The sequence below is a fragment of the Talpa occidentalis genome, unplaced genomic scaffold (assembly GCF_014898055.3).
Source record: "Talpa occidentalis isolate TD23 unplaced genomic scaffold, MPIMG_talOcc4v2.1 talOcc4.13, whole genome shotgun sequence".
NCBI lineage: Eukaryota > Metazoa > Chordata > Mammalia > Eulipotyphla > Talpidae > Talpa > Talpa occidentalis.
Window position 1 is genome coordinate 94,621,915 of NW_023601322.1, and position 20,485 is coordinate 94,642,399.

The following is a 20,485-nucleotide window of genomic DNA, read 5'->3' on the forward strand; positions in this document are numbered from 1 at the left end:
TTACATAGAGATGTTGGTCAGATGATAACTATAATCTGTAATTTCCATGTGCAGGAGAACCAAATGCAGTTTTGGATTGGGCCATGGGGATTTGCCCCAATGTGCTTCCTTTTACAATTGTAGGAGAAGAATAATAAGGGGGTTTCTAGAGTGGCTACTCAGTGGTATGCTAACATCAGGCTCGCAGAAGACAGCCCTGACTTGTGCTTGACAAGTTTCATAGTGTAAATACATCCACCAGAGCCAGTTTCAAGCAACCAACTTGAAGTCACTGAAGACAGACCAGGGGGAAAATGTACCCACCTGCTCTTGCAAGCCAGTGCAAGCTGGCTCCTTTACAGGACTGGGTGTAGGAAAGGGAGGTCAGCTAAAGGTATGAGAGGGCTGGATTCAAAATACTCAGTTTTTACTTCAAGGAAACTTGACTTACTCATCTATACTCTGTTTATTCATTGCTCTTGACCTTTTTCCTTTTGCTTGAGGGCTGGCGGTATTAGTGATGTATACCTTAACAATCTAATAACCTTAGCATTGTGACTTCTATATGTTTATTCACCAGCAATAAACATAACAAACACAAAACCCAGCATGGGTCAAACCTGACGGGCCATCCCAGTTTGAGAGAACTCCATGGAGTTGCTGAGACCTTACTGGGACTGGATTGCAGAACTCCCTCTGCCCAACCCTGCTTCATTTCCTGCACTCATAGGTGTGGATCCCAAGCAATCTCTACTACTCACTCTATTCCAATTTCATTTCAGATTGTATCTGAGACTGAGTGGTTCAGAGTAATTTCGGTCTAATTCCTTATCCAGGAGCCAAAGAAATGATCATTTTCTTTTCATTTCAGGATATAGATATCTATAGTTTAACATAATTTATAAATGAAAATATTTTATTCCTTTCAAATAAGCAAAACTTGCTTTTTTTCCCTATCAAAGCAAAAAGTTTGATGGTATACTACTCTAGCCAATAATATATGTAGAAAGAACAGCAGCAAAATACCTCTCTTCTTTATATGATTTAATATATATCCTGTTAACAGCAGCAAACAGATACATGTAACTAGCAGTGCACTAAATAACTACTATTCAAACTTACTTTAAAATAATCTCAACATTAGGGACTGGTGGGATCAGAGCTGTTACCGTGCACATTTGTCTCTTTTATATTGGAAAGGGAAATTAAAACTCCCTGTAGCATTAAAGAATGCACTTTTTAATATTTAAGGCAGATATTCATTTATAATCTTTTGAAAAAAGATTTATTTATTTATGCATACAAGAACTGGGGCACAGTCCAGAGGTGGGGTTCGGGGTGGTGAGAGGATTCACCAAAGACAGGCAGATGTACTGAAATATACTGCTGAGGGGAGCAGCGAGCATGTCAATAGAGGTCTGCTGCGCCATGTGGGCATCTCCCTGGCTGGGGATCGAACTCGTGATGCAGTGGCTGCCGATAGCTTCATAAGTTGCATCTTAACCCCTTGCGCCACCAGGCCCCATTTGTAATCTTATGACTTCCATTGAAAGGTCTCAATTCTTCTGTACACAAATGAAGACACCTTTTCAAGTAAGCTGGCCTTATGCCAACTTTAAAAAGGTTACTGTAGAAATATTGTAAACCCAATAAAAACACGTATAAAGTCTTTAAGTGAAGCTTTAATGGGTCTCTATTTCTACAAATATATAATACTCTTGAGTGCCTTCTCGCTGGTAATTTGTTTAGGATTATTTGATTTTAGAAATCTGAATTGAACATTTTTTGGTTAATTTTTGACTATAGAATGGAAGACATTGAGAAATTATGGAATAAATTTTTAAAAGAGAGATTGGGAAAAAATCTTCACTAAGTGAAATAGTAAACACTTGACATTCTAGTTATTACTCCGCCAAAGATAAATGTGCCCCATCGTTCCATTTACCTCTTATATGACCATAATTTTTATATGATTATCTTAACCACCTCTCCTTTGTCTGTTGTAGAAAGTCTTTAAGACAAAAGTGTGAAAATTTTAAGTTCTCCAAGAAATTCCAAAAATTCACTAAGCCATTTTCCATTTTAAAAGTGTATTTAAAGGAACACTTATTTTAATATAAAACCCAAAGTGCTGAATTAAAACATATTTAGTAACATGGCTGACCAACTACTGACATGGTTTTAGCCTTCCAGGAATATTATTACAATTGGCTGGTAAGTTCCAAATTTAAGCATTTGGTTTCACATAGTAATAATACTTTACTTTCCAATATAGGTATTAAAGAAAATGAACACATCTTTTTCTTAAAAGAATAGTAAAGTATTTCAGCCATAATACAAATCAATTTTTGAGGAAAAAAATTCCTGCCAAGACAAGAAATAAATTTTTTAAATCTTAGAATTGTTATAAAAGAACTATAAAATGTAAATTTTTGAAAAAAGAAATACATGTCCCTCAGGAAAAAATATGCAACTTCTTTGACACAATAAAATAAACCATTACCATAGGGTGCGGCCAACTATGGAACTGGCTTATCAGACTTCAAAAGTTCTCAAAAAGAATTAGCACCAAAATTGTCTAAAACTTCAAATAATATACTCAATTGATTCCAGGCCCAAGTGTTACATTATAAAAATGTTCATTTAACTTGGGAAGTTTCCTTAGCAGTCATAAATATATATATATAGCTTTTCTTTAGAAAAATGTATCACCTTTATTTTTTTCAAAATATTAAGGTAGTATAGAGTAGTATCATTTATACTATTTGAAGTGAGCAGGAACAATAGAAATCCAAAAATTCCCCAAATTATATTGGATTATTTGGTGGGTTCTTCAATTAGATCCCCAGTCATTCTAAAATGTTTCATTAGAGCTCTTTCCAAGACCAATATTGTCCAATTTGAAATCCATATTTTGTTATTTTTCCTGCTCACTGTTTGGTGGTGTTATTTAAACTTTGGCCTGGGAACTAGGGGGCTTTAAAAATGGGCACAGATCACAGTGGTAAAACAAGAGTTTTGAATAAGCTACAAAATGTATATTAAACCCTGTTATAATCAAGAATTGAGTTTAATTTTAAACAACATCCACTTAAAAATTTCGTTACAAAACAGCACACAATTTGAAACAAGGCAAATTTTTCGGCTTTCATGTAATGCAATATATAACTTCACCAATTACATCTATGGCAACCAAATGTCAAACAACAGTTCATCCGGCCAGATTTTACTGTTGCACATAAATAATGACTAGGCAGAGAACAGCAACTAGTCCAAGGGCTTGCAGGCCAAGGAACCACAACATAAGCCAGAAGAAAATGACTATTACTGGTTCCACAATTCTTTCTCCAAAATACATCCGTGTGAAGCCCATGTTGAGGAGGTTTTTATTCAGTTCGCCAAAGAGTGTTCCCATCTTTTTATAGTGATCTCCATTAGGCTCTCCAGGGTGGTTTTGTATATCTTCATTATCCTTAAAAAAAAAAAAAATAAAAATAAAAATAAACATAAAATTGAAATAGGTGAAGGTTTTCTTTAAATTCTTTATTTTCCAAAGTACTGGGCATACTTTTGATGACCGCTCAATACATTCTTGGGATTATTCCTTTTGATTAACATATAAAATACCTGTGTCTGTACCCACCTTTCGAGACTCTAGAAAGCACTGATGTATTGATTTCTGTGGAATAAATACTGACTGGGCCCTGTCAGAGGGGGGGAAATTTCTCCCTAAACCCTGTGTTCTTTTGGCTGGTTGAATAATTAAATTCACACAAGGCAAATTAACAAGAAAGAAGGACAAATTTAATGTTGTATGCACAGAGGTTCATGGGTATGGGGCCTATGAAATGACCAAAACAGGCAATTTATATACATTTTGCAGAAAAAAAAATACACTTGTGAGGAATTGATGGCACAATGTTCAAAACACTTAAGGTATGAACATTAATTTAGTGTGGGACTCAGAAGAGTTTATTTATATCGGCTAAAGAGACCCTGAATTCCTTCTCTGTAGTGAGAAGAATAGCTTTCCATCTGCTGGTGCAGGAGGGTACCTTTCACAAAGATGATGCATTTCCTGCTTTCATGGAAAACAGAGGGTCAGTATCATTCTTGCATTGACTAAACTGTCAAGTAATTTTAATTCAAAATAGTCAATAAGCCACTTTAGCACATCTTGTGGTGCCCTGCCCTGAACTCCAACAACCCCAATTACCAAATACTGATTTACAAGAGGAAGGAAGGAGCAGATTAATTTCCGTTCATTTTTTAGTTTCCTGGCATGACACAAAGACAAGTGCTTAAATGAAGATGTCTGTATTACTCTTATCATTTGCTATGATTTTTTAGTATTTCTCTGCTAACTTTCTGGTTTGGAGCAGTGCTCCAGATTGCTCTGTCCCAGTAAGTAAGCTGCTTTTTAATCTGTTCCTTTGACACTAAGACTTTAAAGAACCTAGATGCAGCTGACTAGAACATGTCTTGGTGCTATCGTTGAGCAGTCCTTAGCCATTACTACTGTGATCCTATGGTCTTAGCTTAGCTAAGAAGACTGCAGTGTAAACCCTGACATAATGGTCTTCCAAGTTCTACAGATGTCCTAAATGCGTCTAATGAATCTCATTAGGAGATTCAAATAGGAACAATTTGTACAATTAGCCTAAAACTCAACTGGAAAGTTTCCTAGAGCATGTTCATGCATACCCAATTACATATAACCCAAAATATTTATTATTTCTATTGCCTCCCAGCCTTATCACAATTAAGGCCTTCATGCCAGTTGTTAAGCTACTGTCCGTCAGCTTCAAATTGATCCTTTGGGACTCTGCAAACATTCTACCTCCCTGTTGGGCTCTGCCAGTAGACACTCAGACACTGTACGGCTTGAGAAGAAGGAAGGAGTTTGTTCTTCTGGTGGTTATTTTGATCCTGTTCCTCTTAACCTTGCAACAGTTCTTCAGGGTGGCAGTTCCTTTCAGAAGCAGCCATTGATTTAAATTTGGAGGTTTTCCAATCCTTGCAGAACCATTCTCAATATGCCTTCTTGAGACGCCAGATCTGAGTCATACATGGGTGCCGCTTCCTCAGATGTCTTATGAAAGACACCAGCATCAGGTTCTTGGAAGAGTGAGTTTCAGCCTTACAGGGCCTTTCCCCAATCTTCTGTTTTAGTAACCCCACCTCTTTGCAGCCCTCTTTGCTTCCACTTTGCTGCCATAACTGGTCCTTTAGCACACTTTTTGTGCAGAGGTTTTTAAACATTAGCATAAATTAGAATCCCTGGGAAGGCTTATTAAAGCAGTTTGCTGAGCCCACCACCAGGGCTTCTGATTCTGTAAGCAGAGGGCAGGGCTTCACAATCTGAGCCTTTGTATTTCTTACAAGTTTCCAGGTAATGCTTAGGATGCTGGTCTGGTGACCATCATTTGAAAATCATTGCTTTCTAATCTCTTTCTGCCTCTCTGTTCATCAATGGCCAGTTAGCAATTCTTAAAATTAAATTAACGATTTTTTCCCTTTATTAATATAACTAGTATTAGTCCTCTTTACTAGACCCTAATACAGTCAGAAAAGAAAAATTATCACTTAGGTGGCAGACTTGTAAATGATTATTTATTAAACCTAATCTCTTTTAGGAGTTCATGATTCAAATCAGCAATATTTATGGAACACCAGCTTCCTCATAGTAGATGCAAGATGGAGAAATACTCATACATTAAATAAGTCTAGGTCTAGGGTATCATATAATGACAAAAAATAAATACCATTAAGTAGGCAGTTGAGGCCAAAGGAAATTTGGTTAGCTTAAATAAGGGGAAAAAAGATCACTGCCCAAAAGAGTGCATGAATTTGAGGAAGTTTTGAGGCACTGTTCAAACACATGATTCAAATTGAGATTTCTTTAGTAGAAACCAGAGCTTGACCATTTCAGTCATGAATAAAAGAATAAAAATATTTTCATTTAAACTTACCTTATTCTACTCTACTTATACAGTTTAAAATGCATATACTAAAGGGAAGAGAGTTAAAAAACTAAATTTTATTTAAAATGATCAGCTTTTTGATGTCACTTTATGATGGTCTTTTACCATATAAAGGAATTTATCCAGAGCCTGGTGTCATTGATGAAGTGTTGGAAAAATGAGACTCATGGGGGCATTATTGTCTATATTATAAGTTTAAGTCAGAATTATTTTTGAGTTAAATTTACATATAATTTTGAAAATTACCTTTGGATTTTTTTCCATGATTAAAAAGAGTGGGAAAAACAAAATGCTGCAGAAATATTTAGGGAGTATAAATTCAGGCTTTAGCGCCTTAAATTAATTGAGTGATCTTGACCAAATTACTTCACTTTTCTGAGTTTTCAGTTTTCTAATTCATAAAATGGTTTTATGTGATCCCTTTTGACAATGATAACTTCTCTTGAATTATAATTTGCTTGCTAGCCTTTTCATATTCTAAGCTCTAACATATTTTTTCCTTCTCTGATGAGCTGTGATTGGGTCAATTTAAAAAAAAATTATTTATACAAGAGCCAGGATATAGGCCAGATGCGCGGGAGGATGAGAGGATTCACCAGAGACAGAGCAGGGAACAGAACAGGCAGACTGACTGAAATACACTGCTGAGGGGAGCAGCGGGCAAGACAGGAGAGGTCTGCCGCGCCATGTGGGATTCTCGCCAGCTGGCCAGGATTGAACCGGCACTGCAGAGGCTGTGGGCAGCTTCACAGCGGGCGCTCAACCGCCTGCGCCACCAGGGAGGGCCGATTGGGTCAATTTTTATTTATCGGCGTCCCATACTTTTATTTGTTTCATGATAGAGTATTATATTTAAGAAAAAAAATTTGAATCTTGTTTTCGCCTGAGGTTAAGCCGTTCTTTTCCTAAGGACAGGATATGAAGAGTCCATGATGGTTTGTAATTCCCCAGGTTTCTCATCCCTCTATACTCCTCCAGTATCTAGCACTGCTGATAACATTTGTGGTCTATTTTTTCTTTCTTTTTTTAAATTAAAGTTTCTTTTTCTCTTTTACTCTTTCCAGTTTCCTTTAATTTGTGTGCTCATTGTATTTTGGGGTTTTCTGTTGTTACCGAAACTTCTAAAAACTTTTTTTTCAGTATTTTTGTGGTTGCAGTACAAAGAAAGTACCCTATTCTCACATGGTTCTCTCTGAAAATTTACTTTAAATTCTTTTACAAACTGCCTGTGGGTTTTTCAGGGAAAAAAGTAGGTGTGGCAACACCCAAATCTAAAGAAAATTACTTAGGTCCTACAGACCAAGTTGGGAGGCAGCAGTAGATCATGTCATCTGGGATGCTGGGAATCGGAGGTGGAAGACCCAGGAAGGCCTGGTCTGAGCAAGCTGTGACTGCTGCAGCCTGCTGCTTCTGGTTTTTTGTTTGTTTGTTTATTTGTTTTTAATATGAAAAATATCAAGCACACACAAAATTAGAGATACCTGTCAACCAGAGCCAATAATTATTCATTGTGCGATTTATTATAGCACTTCTTAATCTGATAAATCTAAAGGAGAGAAAAAAAGTAAACTCACCAGAAGAATGGCTAAAAGTGGCATATCTTCACAAATGAAGTTAGTTGTGTGGAAACATCAAAGATATCTAGCAATGTAGTAGAAAGAACCCTAAGGGAAAGACATGTTGGAACACAGGAGAGAAAACATCTGGCATCCTTACATTGGTGAGATCACAGTCAATCTCATTAGTGTTTTCTGTGTCCAGGAAATTTCCCCAAACACATTTCTAAGAGGTACAAAGAAATACCAGTAGGCTTGGTGAGGGTGGGGATAGACCTCTTATTTGCATAGTCTGCCAAGTCTATAGATTTTTCCAAGTTCTATAATGCTTCCACTCTTCACTGTGGCCAATTTCAAGGTACTTATAAACAGCTCACAAGGTTTCTGCAAATTTAACAACTGCCTCCTGAGGTTTGATAGCAGCTGGCCCCAGTACTCCACTGTGGGTACAGTAGTTGAGAGAAAGACCTGCCTGGCTATAATTGATGGGTATGATCTCTTTTTCCCACCAATAAGTGCATTTTTAAGAGGTTTTAAAAAATGTAAGTTTGGAAAAGCAACAGGTTGGGATAATTAAATCAAAATATTGTATCACAATATATTGAAACTAGGAAAATTGTATTAATAAAGAAACATTATGACTTGAGCTGCAGATATGGTTAGATAAAATGAAATTAAATACAGTTCATGCTACGAAACTACCACAGGTAAGTAAAAGCATTGTTTGTTTTTCTGGTTTATCTGATAAAGAGGTCAAATGTGCATCCAATTCAATACTCTAGTTCTTATTTATAAGAAAATTTAAACTGCTTGGATGTTTGTGAGGAAGTAGTACTCTTTCTATGTTTCCTAGATCTGTAAATGGCACCCCATCCTTATGCCAGATCCAAAGGCCAGAAACCCGAGGCTCCACCCTCTCCCCCATCCAGTTTATCAACATTTCCTCTTTATTTTACGTTTTATGTACTTCCCCAAGTGCATATGTTGCTGTAATCCTAAAACGAACTACTGTTCTAGTAGTTTTCCAACTCTGCTTGTGCACATGCCCTTTAGTTCCCCCAGCGGGGATTTACCACCTTAGCATGTGATCCAGCAGGTGATCCTTTCAAATTGCAAATCCATTTGCTTCATCTTCACCCTCCTTTTAGGACCCAGGCCAATATCTTTAAGCATGATCTACGAGGCTCTTTTTGGTCTGGTTTCTGTCTGGGTCTCTGGCCTCATCTGTCATCAGCCTGCCTCTGTCTTTTTCTGTTTTAGTCACAGGTCTTCTCTACTTCTGGAACAAGCTATGTTCTTTCTTGCCAGTCACATATTTGCACATGCTGTTTTCTCTGGCTAGCTCACTCTTTCCCTGCTTTTTTTGCTTAGTTAAAGCCTGCTCTTCATTTAGTCTCCAAATGCTGTATAATGCTCTTTCAGTGTATTCTTTGTTCAAAGTAACTGTGTGTCATCATCTCATCAATCTCTTTCTATCTGACTTCTTGTAAACTCCAGGAGGGTAGAACAGTATCTATTTTTGCCAACACTGATATCCTGTGATATCTGTATGTACAAGGGGCTAGGTGCTGAGAGTAACAGCACACAGAAGCAGCTCAATTAATATTTGTTGAATAAATGGAAGGATATAATAGGAGACTTGAAAGAAGCATAGCAATATCTTGATAGATTTTTTGCTTTGCTCACTTTTGCCAAACAAGAGGATTTTATTTTCCAAAGTATTATTTATTGTAGTAATCTTAAAACAATGTATAGATTTTTATGGGATTAGAGGTATTTTTGTCGTGGACAATACTAAGCATCCATTCCCTCTTTCCCACAGTCCTTAGGTGAGGCAGGTGCTGCTTTTAGTTCCAAAGAGGACACATCTAACAGTGATCCCTTCCCTTTAGGAGAAACTGGCTTGGGAAAGGGCATGTGAACCACTTTGGAACAATGCCTTTTGCAGGCATCCTAGGACAATTTTTCCCATCTTCTACTTCTCTCTCTATTCTCCTTGAGTAAAGAGAGGTTATTTGTATTTGCCTTCATTTCTGTTGCTGCCATAGAAATAACTACAAATTTAGTGGCTTAAAACAACACAAATATTATCATCTTCTAGTTCTGAAGGTTAGAAGTCTTGTCAGCAGGATTGTGTTTCTTTCTGGAGGCTGCAGGAGAGAAACTTTTCTCCTACCTTTTCTAACTGCTAAAAGGTTACCCATACACCTTGGATCCTTACCCTCTTCTTCCATTTTCAGTCATCAACTCTCTGACCATTCTTCTGCACTTAACTTTCCCCACTAGCCGCACCATGATAAGGTTCTCTGCTTATAAGAATCTATGTGATTAGGTGTAACCCACTTAGATAATCTCCCCATATCAAGGTCTTTAATTTCAATCACATCTGCAAAATCTCTCTTGGACGTAAGGTTCTGAGGTTAGGATGTGAACACTTGGGGAGTTAGAAGGGAGCCATTATTACGCCTACTGCAGTGTATTGTTATAAAATTATTTATACACACACACACATATATTCTTGTTAATGCATTTTACAGGAAGGTCAAAGTCATTAAGGGCATGAAACATGTCATAACTTTTTTTTTTTAAGATTTATTTATTCATGCATACAAGAACCAGGGTAGAGGCCAGATGTGAAGGAGGGTGAGAGGATTCACCAGAGACAGAGCGGGGAACAGAACAGGCAGATTGACTGAAATACACTGCTGAGGGGAGCAGTGGTCGAGACAGGAGAGGTCTGCCACGCCATGTCGGTATCTCGCTGGCTGGCCAGGGTCAAACCCGCACTGCAGAGGTTGCGGACAGCTTCACAGCATTGCACTCAACCACCTGCGCCACTAGGAGAGGCCCATGTCTAATAACTTTTAGCATCAGTACTTAATATATTGCATTGTGCCTGGCTCATTATAGGCTCATAATAAATACTTGTTGAATAATCAATACAAATAGTCTGCAATAACAGCCTGTTAAAAAAAAACACCAAAAAAACAACAAACTCCACAAAAATAAAGACAAAACTTACTTACATATGACAATAAGTATTCTCCCTGAGCACAGTGTGAATGTCTTCAAGTTATTGTAAATTAACTTTATCTTAGCTATTAAGATATGTTAACAGCTAGGTAAAATTCAGCTCAATTCTTAGGTCATATTGTAAGAGCAGGGACTAATGGAAAGATGAGTCCTTGAGTTTTTTAGATATTTGCAATTTTCAGAACAATAGTGGCAACATGAATATATAGCAGAAAAGTTAACACCAAGTACCTACTATATATGCCAGGCACTATCTTGACAGGCATGATTTTGCTTGATCTTTCCGATAAACCGAGAGAAAGTCACCGTTATTTCTCCCCAAAGGAGTTACTTATCTAGTCATTGACTTACACTTAGTAATTGAAGGAGCTGTGATATGAATACAGACATTCTTACTCCATTAATCCCTCCAGTTACTATTACATCAATAGTAACATCTGGGGCCTCCCCCGTGGCGCAGTGGTTGAGCGCTGGGTTGCAAAGCTGCCCGCAGCCTCCGCGGCGCCAGTTCCATCCCCGGCTGCTCCCCGGCCACCGGAGGAGGGTCCCACATGGCGCGCAGACCTCTCCTGCCGCCCGCTGCTCCCCTCAGCAGTGTACTTCGGTCCTTCTGCCTGCTTTGCTCCCCGCTCTGGCTCTGGTGAATTCTCTCACACTCCCGCGCTTCTGACTGTACCCAGTGCATGTATAAACAAAACAAACAAATAAATAAATAAAAACATGCCTCTATTAAAAAAAAAAAATAGTAACATCTGTCTAATGCTGCTCAGTGGTCAAGAAACTTTACATGTTTGATTTCTGAAAAAAGGAAAGCTATGTGAATACATTTTGATTTTTCACATAATAAGCACATTTAACATAGTGAATGAAATGAATAAAGTATTACCTTTTTTTTTTGTTTTGTATCCCTCACAGTTTACAAGATACTTGAAAGTCAGTTTATCAAGCATAAAAACTGCTAAAATTTAAATTTTAGCAGTAATCTTATTTGTAACAGTTTAGCAGCCCTTTCGGTATTAACTAGAATTTAGGTTCAGATGTGAAAAAAAAAAGACTCCAAACAAAAATGAAGAGCTGTTCTTGGAAGAGCTGCAATATGGCATAAAGATAAATAAAAAATAACACTTCACACATAAAACAGTACACCAGTGCAGAAATGCAGATGGTCCTTTTCCCTTGTTCTAACATTAATCACTTTGTGTCTCTGCCAAATTTATTCTTTGTATGTGAGCTTCCAGTGGAAGGACATTTGTCAAAAGCATAGTTTACTTCATAATCAGACAGTGGAACTGACATGCACACTGAAAAGTATTCTCACAAAAATAGCATTTATTTTGGTCCATGATTAAAGACACATTAAAAATTAAGGAGTGTTAGAATCCTTCTTAAAAGACGCACAAAATTAATGATGAGAAATTTAAGGTGAACCCTTATATAATCATAGAAATTTTAAAAGTCTCCTTAAAGAAAATTATAGCTTACTTTAGAGAGAAGGAATGAGAAATTAATCACACAACTTATGAACAAAAAACAGAGGCCTTGTAAGCCAATGAGACGTATTCAAATTCTGCTCTGTCACTTACATACGGTAAATTACTTAGCAACTGACCCTCGCTTTTCCCATATATAAAATGAGCCTAATAGTATCTATCATGAGCATTGTGATAATAAAATAAGGAAGCAGATAAAATGTTTTAGAATATGTGCAATAATCACATAATATATGGTAATTATTCTCATTTCTATATTTTTGTAGCATTTATGTCTTGTGATTTTTACTTCTAGTCTCTATTATACCATGCTCCCTGGGATAATTAATACCTTAGTGATCATCTTTCTCATGATAATTAAATTCAGTTGTATTTTTCTTCAAGTGTTATGACAATTTAATTATAGAGAAGTTAAATAGGGGTGTTTTCTCTGTAACATCTTTGCTTATGGAACAGTCTTTGTGCATTAGTCAGAGAGAACCTCTGTTCACTTCAAAAAGAATACAAGGTAAATTCTATAAATAGGTTTTCATTGAAGGGTAATAATTTAAGATTCACTTTCAACTTTTTTCTCATGTTCAGTTGTATTACTGCATGGTATTACATGTGCAGCATTGGAAATCTGCTGTTTTTCCCTGTCTGTTATTTATTCTGCCTTCTTCTGCTACTAGCAGCTTGATTTAACTTTGGGGAAACTATCCCACTCACTCTTAGTCCAAACTCCCCAGTTCCAGAATCAGCCAATCAGAACATTGCATTTCCTTGGGCTAATGATTATTAAGGAATGAGCATATAATCGGACAGGTCAACAAAAGCTCTACCTAAGACTTCTGTAACTATTGAAAAAGAGACACCTTTCCCCCCACTGCTGTAGTTTAGCTAGTAAGATGTAAAGTATCTTATTACCATGAAAGGAAAGCTTGTTATTAATAAAACCAATATAAAGTAAAGCCAAGAAATGATCTAGCTGATATAGTTTGATTACATGACTCAAACTAATACGTCTACTGCTGGTCTTTTTAATAACATGAGCTGATTCAGCTTACTTTCTAATTGTCTCCTAAAATGACCTGTGTTCTAGTCAAATCCCTCTGGTCTGTGTATCCTCCCTACAAATATGCAAAGCTTAAGGTAATATAGTATGAAATATCTAGTGTGCTTGTTTTCTGTATTATCATATTTAAAATTCAAAATAACCTGACACTGAGGCATAGAGCAAAGGGGAGTAGGTGGGAGGGGGGCCAAAACAGGGAGGGTGATGTGGGTGGTGACGGGGTGGTGGGGGAAGGACACTACAACAATGTAAAGGGAAAAAATTGAAAAAAAAAAAAAAAAAGCCAAATAATCCTATGAGAGAGATATATTATAATGAGTCCAAGGCTACTTGCTCAAATAGAGATAATATATATATTAAATATTGATTATATGTATTATATAATCAAATAGATATATATCTGTATATTGAAATATATTGATTACATGACTCTAGTCACGAGTTTTATATATACATATAAATATATATAGATTATATATATATATATATATAAATAAATAGATATTGTATGGAAGAACCAAGATTGAATTCTTCGGAGGGGGCTGATTTCACAACTATGATACATATCAATTAGGTAATATTACCATTTTAAAAGTCAGTATGGGGAATCCCTGGTGGCACAGGCAGTTGAGCGCAGCTCTGTGAAGCTGTCAGCAGCCTCTGCAGTGTGGGTTTGATCCTGGCCAGCTGGCGAGATACCCACATGGCGCGGCAGACCTCTCCTGTCTCGCCCGCTGCTCCCCTCAGCAGTGTACTTTGGTCATTCTGCCTGTTCTGTTCCCCACTCTGTCTCTGGTAAATCCTCCCATGCCTCACACCTCTGGCCTTTACCCCAGTTCTTGTATGCATAAATAAATAAATCTTTAAAAAAAGTCAGTATGTAAAAGGTTCTCTATAACTTAATAAAGTATGAGTTCAGCATTCATCAAGGCCAAACCTAAATTGTTAGATAAGACAGAAAACTTTGGGGTCAGGGCTTAGAGAGCATCTTAAATGGAAGAGACTTCTCCATGGGTAGTGAAAGCTTCAGTATTGAAATCAGGCAAGGTATAACCAAACAGTAGTGAAGATCCCAGTTACTGCATACCAGGGAAATCATTTGTGAAGAACACTAATAAAGAGTGCTTTTTCAACTAATTAAAAATATTCGGGCCTCCCCTGCTGGCGCAGCTGCTGAGCGCTGGGCTGCGGGGCTGCCCACGGCCTCTGCGGTGCCGGTTCAATCCCCGGTTGCCGGCGGGGGTCCCACATGGCGCGCAGATCTCTCCTGCCGCCTGCTGCTCCCCTCAGCAGTTTATTTCATCTGTCTGTGTGTTCTGCTCCCTGCTCTGGCTCTGGTGGGTTCTCTCACCCTCCTGCGCTTCTGACTGTACCCTAGTGCTTGTATAGATAGATAAATCTTTTTAAAAAAAAAAAAAAAGAAAGAAAACTTGTAATTATAAATTAAAAAAAAAAAAGAAAAAAAATATTCAAACCGAGTATGTTTTCATTACTGCATTAACCATAGCACCTGGTAAGATTAGGTACCTAATGAATCAAGAGGCTTATTTTCAGCTTGTACGCTCCCTCCCTCAGCACACACCCATACCTCTGCCACACACATGTCCTTTGCCTTTCTCTATATCCTGCCCTTTGTCCTTTAAAGTAGCCTTTTTGTGAGCAGGCAAATGGTACTGGTTCCTAGTCAGAAGCAGTTGTAAGGAAGTATCTCAAAAGATTAAAGAATAGGAATTTATAATTCTTCTAATCTCTCTTGTTCTTTGGCTGCTATACAATCCATCTTCTTAACACCTCCCTTTCTGGTCCTCTTCTTTCCTTCCCATACATTTGAGTAACTCTTTCACACCTTACAAGTTTGTGTTGTAATTACAATTTTGTTGTTCCAATACAACTTTGTTTCTGCCTGCCTAGTTTGTGATACCATTGTGAAATACATTACATTTCAAGATAGGCTCAGCAAAACAATGATATACATATTGTTCTATGTGCTTACTTTCTAAACAGTGAAGAAAAGCTATCTGTAATGATATTATCTTTGATAATTATCTGCATAATCACCTTTACCTTAGTGTTCTTTATTTTTCTGGCATGGATTTAATATACTGTCTGGGGTCACATGCTTTCACCCTCATATCTTCCTTTGATAGTTCCCCAACAAAACTGCTAAGTTTTTGTTATCTAATAGTGCTTCACCTTCATTTTTGAAAGATAATTTTGCTGAACACAGGACCTTCTTTGATGATTTTTATTTCTAGCACTTTTTTTAAAAAAAGATTTATTTATTTACACAAGAACTGGGGTATCAGCCATATGTGCGGGAGGGTGAGAGGATACACCAGAGACAAAGTGGGGAACAGAACAGGCAGATTGACCCAAAGACACTGCTGAGGGGAGCAGCGGGCGAGACAGGAGAAGTCTGCTGCACCATGTGGGTTGCTCCCTGTGCTCCCAGGCCGGGTGGGGATCAAACTCTGCCACAGTGGCTGCCGCTGCGGATTGCTTCATAGTGTGGTGCTTAACCCTTGCACCACCAGGGAGGCCCCCATATTTCTAGCACTTTCAATGTACTTCTCACTTCCTACATTTCTGATGAAATGTCAAACTGTTTATCTTATTTGGGTTCCCTTGGATGTGATGAGTTCTTTTTCCCTTGCTACTTTCAAGATTTTCTGTTTCTCTTTGTCTTCAACATTTTGATGATGAAGTGTCAACATGTGGTTCACTTTGTGTTTATCCTACTTGGATTTCACTGAATTTCTTGGATGGGTAGCTTACTACCTTTCATGAACTTTCAAAATCTTTCAGGTGTTTCATTTCAGGAGACTTTCACTTTTATCTCTCCTCTCCTGATAGTCCCATCATTTGTATGTTGGTTTGCTTAATCATGTCCCACAGTTCCCTGAGGTTTTATTCATTTTTCATTCTTTTTTTCTCTTCAGATCATATAATCTCTGTGAATTTATCTTCATGTTCACTGATTTTTGTCTTGTATCAGCTCAAATAATTTTCATTTTGGGTTACTTTTCAATTATAGAATTTCCATTTAATTTCTTAAAAAATGTCTCTTGTAGTTAATATTCCCCCTGTGATGAGGTAACATTATTATACTTCAGCATAGTTTCCTTCAGTTAATACACACACACACTCGCTTCTTTGATATCTTAGTTAAGTACATCATCAGGGCCCCATTAGTGGTATCTATAACCTGCTTGCCCTCCCCCACACAATTTGGGGGGAGGGGTCATGTGTTACTGTTTCTTTCCATGTCTCATCTTTTCTTGTTAACTTGACTTTTATTTATTTTTAAAAATCTCTCCCCTAGACATATTAGATAATATATTTGTTTAGTGAGTTGGCTAACCTAGTTCTGCCACCTATCCACTTGCAGTGTGATGCCTCCAATGTTTCTTCTCATGTTTTCCCCTTTGTTTTCATTCTTTATCTTCGTTTCCTTGGGGTTGATCTGGGTTAGTAGAAACCATTTATTGTTTACGTTGTGCTTAACCCCCTTAGCCAGTTTTTTTTTTTTTTTTTTTTGCTTTACCACTGACTATATCTATGCCTTGGAGATGGCTATCATAGATCAGAGATCTATGTTTCACCCACTTTGTTTCACCCACTTTCAGACAGTATCTGTTAGCATGGGGGTTCCCACCCTGACTGCTTCTGAGAGGGTGTAGTCTTGGACAGGTCCACACTCTCTTCCAGGCTGCCAGGGGTATTTGTAATATTAATTTAAAGTCTTGCTTCCTAGCAATCGCCCTGGGCCAGAGCAGCTTATTATTCTTTTGGTGTTTGTTCATAGACTGTGTTTAAGCTCGCTGCTCCTCTGCAGCTTGTGCTCTATGTTGATGGGTCTGAGTGAAGCTTGGAGAATGCTTTCATCCGCCCCACACTTTGCCCCTAGTGCTCCTGAGTGGGTGCAGCCTAGCATACCACGTGGCCTTCCTGAGCCTCACAGTTGACATGATCTCAAGGAGGGCTCCTCTTGGCTGACTTTTTCCCCGGTTCTTTCTTTAAAACTTCTGACCACTCTGCTGTTTTCATGTACTATGGAGTTACCCTCCTTTCAATGCTCTTCACCAAGATCTGTATGGTTTTCAACATCACCACCAGGCATTAAGTTCTCTACTCCTTCTTCCAAATAATGCCCACCTTCTCAGGTAGATCTTTGGAGCTCTTTGCTCTTCTGGTGTGGCTTCCCCTGTGCAAAGCACATGCACCATTTGCACTAGACTAGGAGTGGAGACTCTGTGTTCCCAAAGTGACTCCTGCTCAGCAGATAGGCACATGGGGTGGGGAGTCAGCTGTTGGTTGGGGCTTGCCTCTCCTGGTGTGGAATGTCTTCCCCATAGTGAACTGGGACAGGGTAATCGGACCTTGGTGTTCTCTGCTTGTTTTGCCTGGTGTGGGGGCTGGCTGGGGAAAGGAGACTCGGGCCTACCTGAAATAGAGCTCCTGTTACATGGAACAAGGGGGCAAAAAAAGGAGAGGGAGGAATAAGAAACATTGGAAGTCTACCCCTTTGGGGTGAAACTATAGCCCTAGACTCGAGTTAGAGGAACTCCAGACTCCTGACCACACATGCTGCGGTTGGAGCTCTGTAAGAGCACTAGGAGCGGAGGGAATGGAGTGGGTTGTAGTGCAGATGCCACAGATGCTGTTCTTACCAAGAATCATTGATTTCTTTTTAATGAATGTGTCTCCACGTGTTGTATGGCTAAACCAAAAAGACTTTAAATGATTGTTTAGTTCTGAAATAATTTCTGGCAGTTAAATTGTTATTTCGCTGGAGGTAAGTCTGCTGCATGCCTTATTTCATTGCCCAGGCCCCCCACCCCTTGGTTCTTTCTGGACATTAATTACTGTTTTTTTTTTCAAAGATTTTTTTTTTTTTTTATACAAGAGCTGGGGTACAGACCAGAGCCGCGGAGGGTGAGAGGATTCACCAAAGACAGAGTGGAGAGCAGAACAGGCAGCAGGGAGGCCCCCCATTAATTACTCTTTTTTTTTTTTTTTTTTTTTTGGGTAAAGATTTATTTATTTATTTATACAAGCACTGGGTACAGTCAGAAGCCCAGGAGGGTAAGAGAACTCACCAGAGACAGAGCGGAGAGCAGAGCAGGCAGACTCACGAAGTACACTGCTGAGGGGAGCAGTGGGCGGCAGGAGAGGTCTGTCCCGCCATGTGGGACCCTCGCTGGCGGCCGGCCAGGGATGGAACTGGCACCGCAAAGGCTGTGGGCAGCTTTGCAACCCAGCACTCAACCGCTGCGCTACAGGGGAGGCCCCCATTAATTACTCTTGATGGTGAATTGAGGGACAGTTCCTATAAGGTTAAGCCAGAGGATCCTGGATAGTAGACAGCTAGTCATCAGTCCTGGAACCTTAAGTACTGTAAAGTGTGTTTATTATTATTATTCATATGGTCTGTGATGGTCTGGGTATAATAGTTTAACTTTTGAGTATCCATTTAATCAGCTATTTTTTTCTACCAACACTTTTATTTAAGAATGTCTTTAAGGGCCTCCTCGGTGGCACAGTGGGTTGAGTGCAGTGTTGTGAAGCTGTCCGCAGCCTCTGCAGCGTGGGTTCGATCCCGGCCAGCAGTGGAGATACCCACATGGCACAGCAGACCTCTTCTGTCTCACCCGCTGCTCCCCTCAGCAGTGTATTTCACTCAGTCTGCCTGTTCTGTTCCCCGCTCTGTCTCTGGTGAACCCTCTCAGCCTCCTGCACATCTGGTCTGTACCCTGGTTCTTGTATAAATAAATAAATCTTTTAAAAAAAAAAGAATGTCTTTAAATATGTACTTACATTTAAAGTTTAAATGAATAAATAACAGTAACTATCTTTTTTTCCTTTCTCATTTCTTCTTATTACATCCACCATTAAAGAGGCAAATTTCCTTTTTTGCTCAGCAGGATCTAGAAGGTACTTTGTTGGTACTTAAATAATTTTAAAATAAAGTCTATGAAAAATTAACCAGAAATCCAAATCTAAGAAGAGTCCTGTTTTTCCCTTAGTTGATTTGAAACATTAAATGTCATATCCAAATCTGTTTCTAAAAATATTTAGCATAATTAAAATATTTTTTTTAAATCAGTATTCATTACTGTCTGGGAAAGTTCATAAAAGATATAGAAATGTCAGAAGTAAAGTAGGCTCTATGCATATAAAAATCATTTCCTCTTACCAGCTGCCCACATTAAAGCCCTGACAGTCCAAAAGGAAAAAACAAAGAAATATACATACTAATACATATACAAATAAAATTACCTTAAGCTATCATGTGTATCAAATATAACACTTATAATTATTTTGCTGTAAAAATACTTTTACTTTAAAGAACCAGTTCAACAAACATTTTCCTGGTGCCTATAGCGTGTTTGATAAATAAGACAATATCCTTAATGTTAAGAAGTTAACAATCTAGTAGGGAGGTTATATTTATATAAAACTGTGTTTTAAGGCAAAATATGTACTTAAAAGTTGCAGAATGATTGCTAATTTGGTAAAAAAATTATTGAGAGGAGTTAGCCAAAAATACAAAAAAAATCATGCAGTTAATGCAATGTTTTCAAGTATTTGGTTAGGTAATGTTTTTTAAAAATGAAATGGCATGTTTAATTGCTTTTGTCTTGTTATATAATAGGGTAGGTGTTCCAAGCACTAAGGTACCACAAAGTGACTCTGTGGTTATCAAAAACATCTTTACTTCAGGATTCAGTCAGCTGTAAAAGACTCATTTTTTTTTTTTGCTTTTTATTCCTCTTGATCTCAAAGCCTAGCCCACATAGATGCTGATATGTAGCTTAAAAACAATAGCTAAATGTTTAAATGAAGTTTTAATGAATTTCACAACACATTTATTAATTTAAAAAACCCTAACATCTATTGAATATGTAAAAACTATGCTGAGATGGTTTTTAAGTATTTTGACCTTCAAAACTTAAAGAAAATTGAGGAAGAGAGATTATGTAATTTAGTCAAGATTATGTAACTGGTAGAGTGAAGACACATTCAGGCAATCTGCTCTAAAGTCCCTGTTCATCCTTTCTTATGAATATAAAATCAATCCTGTGACCATTCACATTTTACTTATTTTAATGTATCAGATTTTAATAGTCTCATGCTCTACCAACCGAGCTAGCTACAATTTAGCACCTGGCCTCAGTTGTGAGTTTACTATTTCACCAGTATTTAAAATTTTCTTCTCTTAAAAAAAACAAAAACAGAAACAAATGAAACCAACTTCTACCCCTTAATTCCTCCTCTGCCCCTCAGAAGAAAAGCAAGAGAAATTGGCATAAAGACTAAGCACATAGAACACTTAAGAGGTGGATCTTTTTTAGTTTTATCATTCTAACTCTATCCAGTTAAGAGAGA

At 37.9% G+C, this 20,485-nt stretch overlaps 1 protein-coding gene across 2 annotated transcripts in view; it reads right to left on the reverse strand.

The window, feature by feature from the left end:
- Positions 1 to 887: 887 nt before the first annotated feature.
- FAM241A (family with sequence similarity 241 member A) overlaps positions 888 to 20,485 on the reverse strand; it is a 34,355-nt gene continuing 14,757 nt past the window's right edge. The window contains exon 2 of one of the 2 annotated variants that reach the window (XM_037509547.2): positions 888 to 3,451. In XM_037509547.2, the coding sequence (XP_037365444.1) occupies positions 3,206 to 3,451 (246 nt within the window). In that variant the 3' untranslated portion in view covers positions 888 to 3,205. The remainder of the gene's footprint in view (positions 3,452 to 20,485) is intronic. The other variant, XR_008551543.1, reaches the window with a different exon arrangement.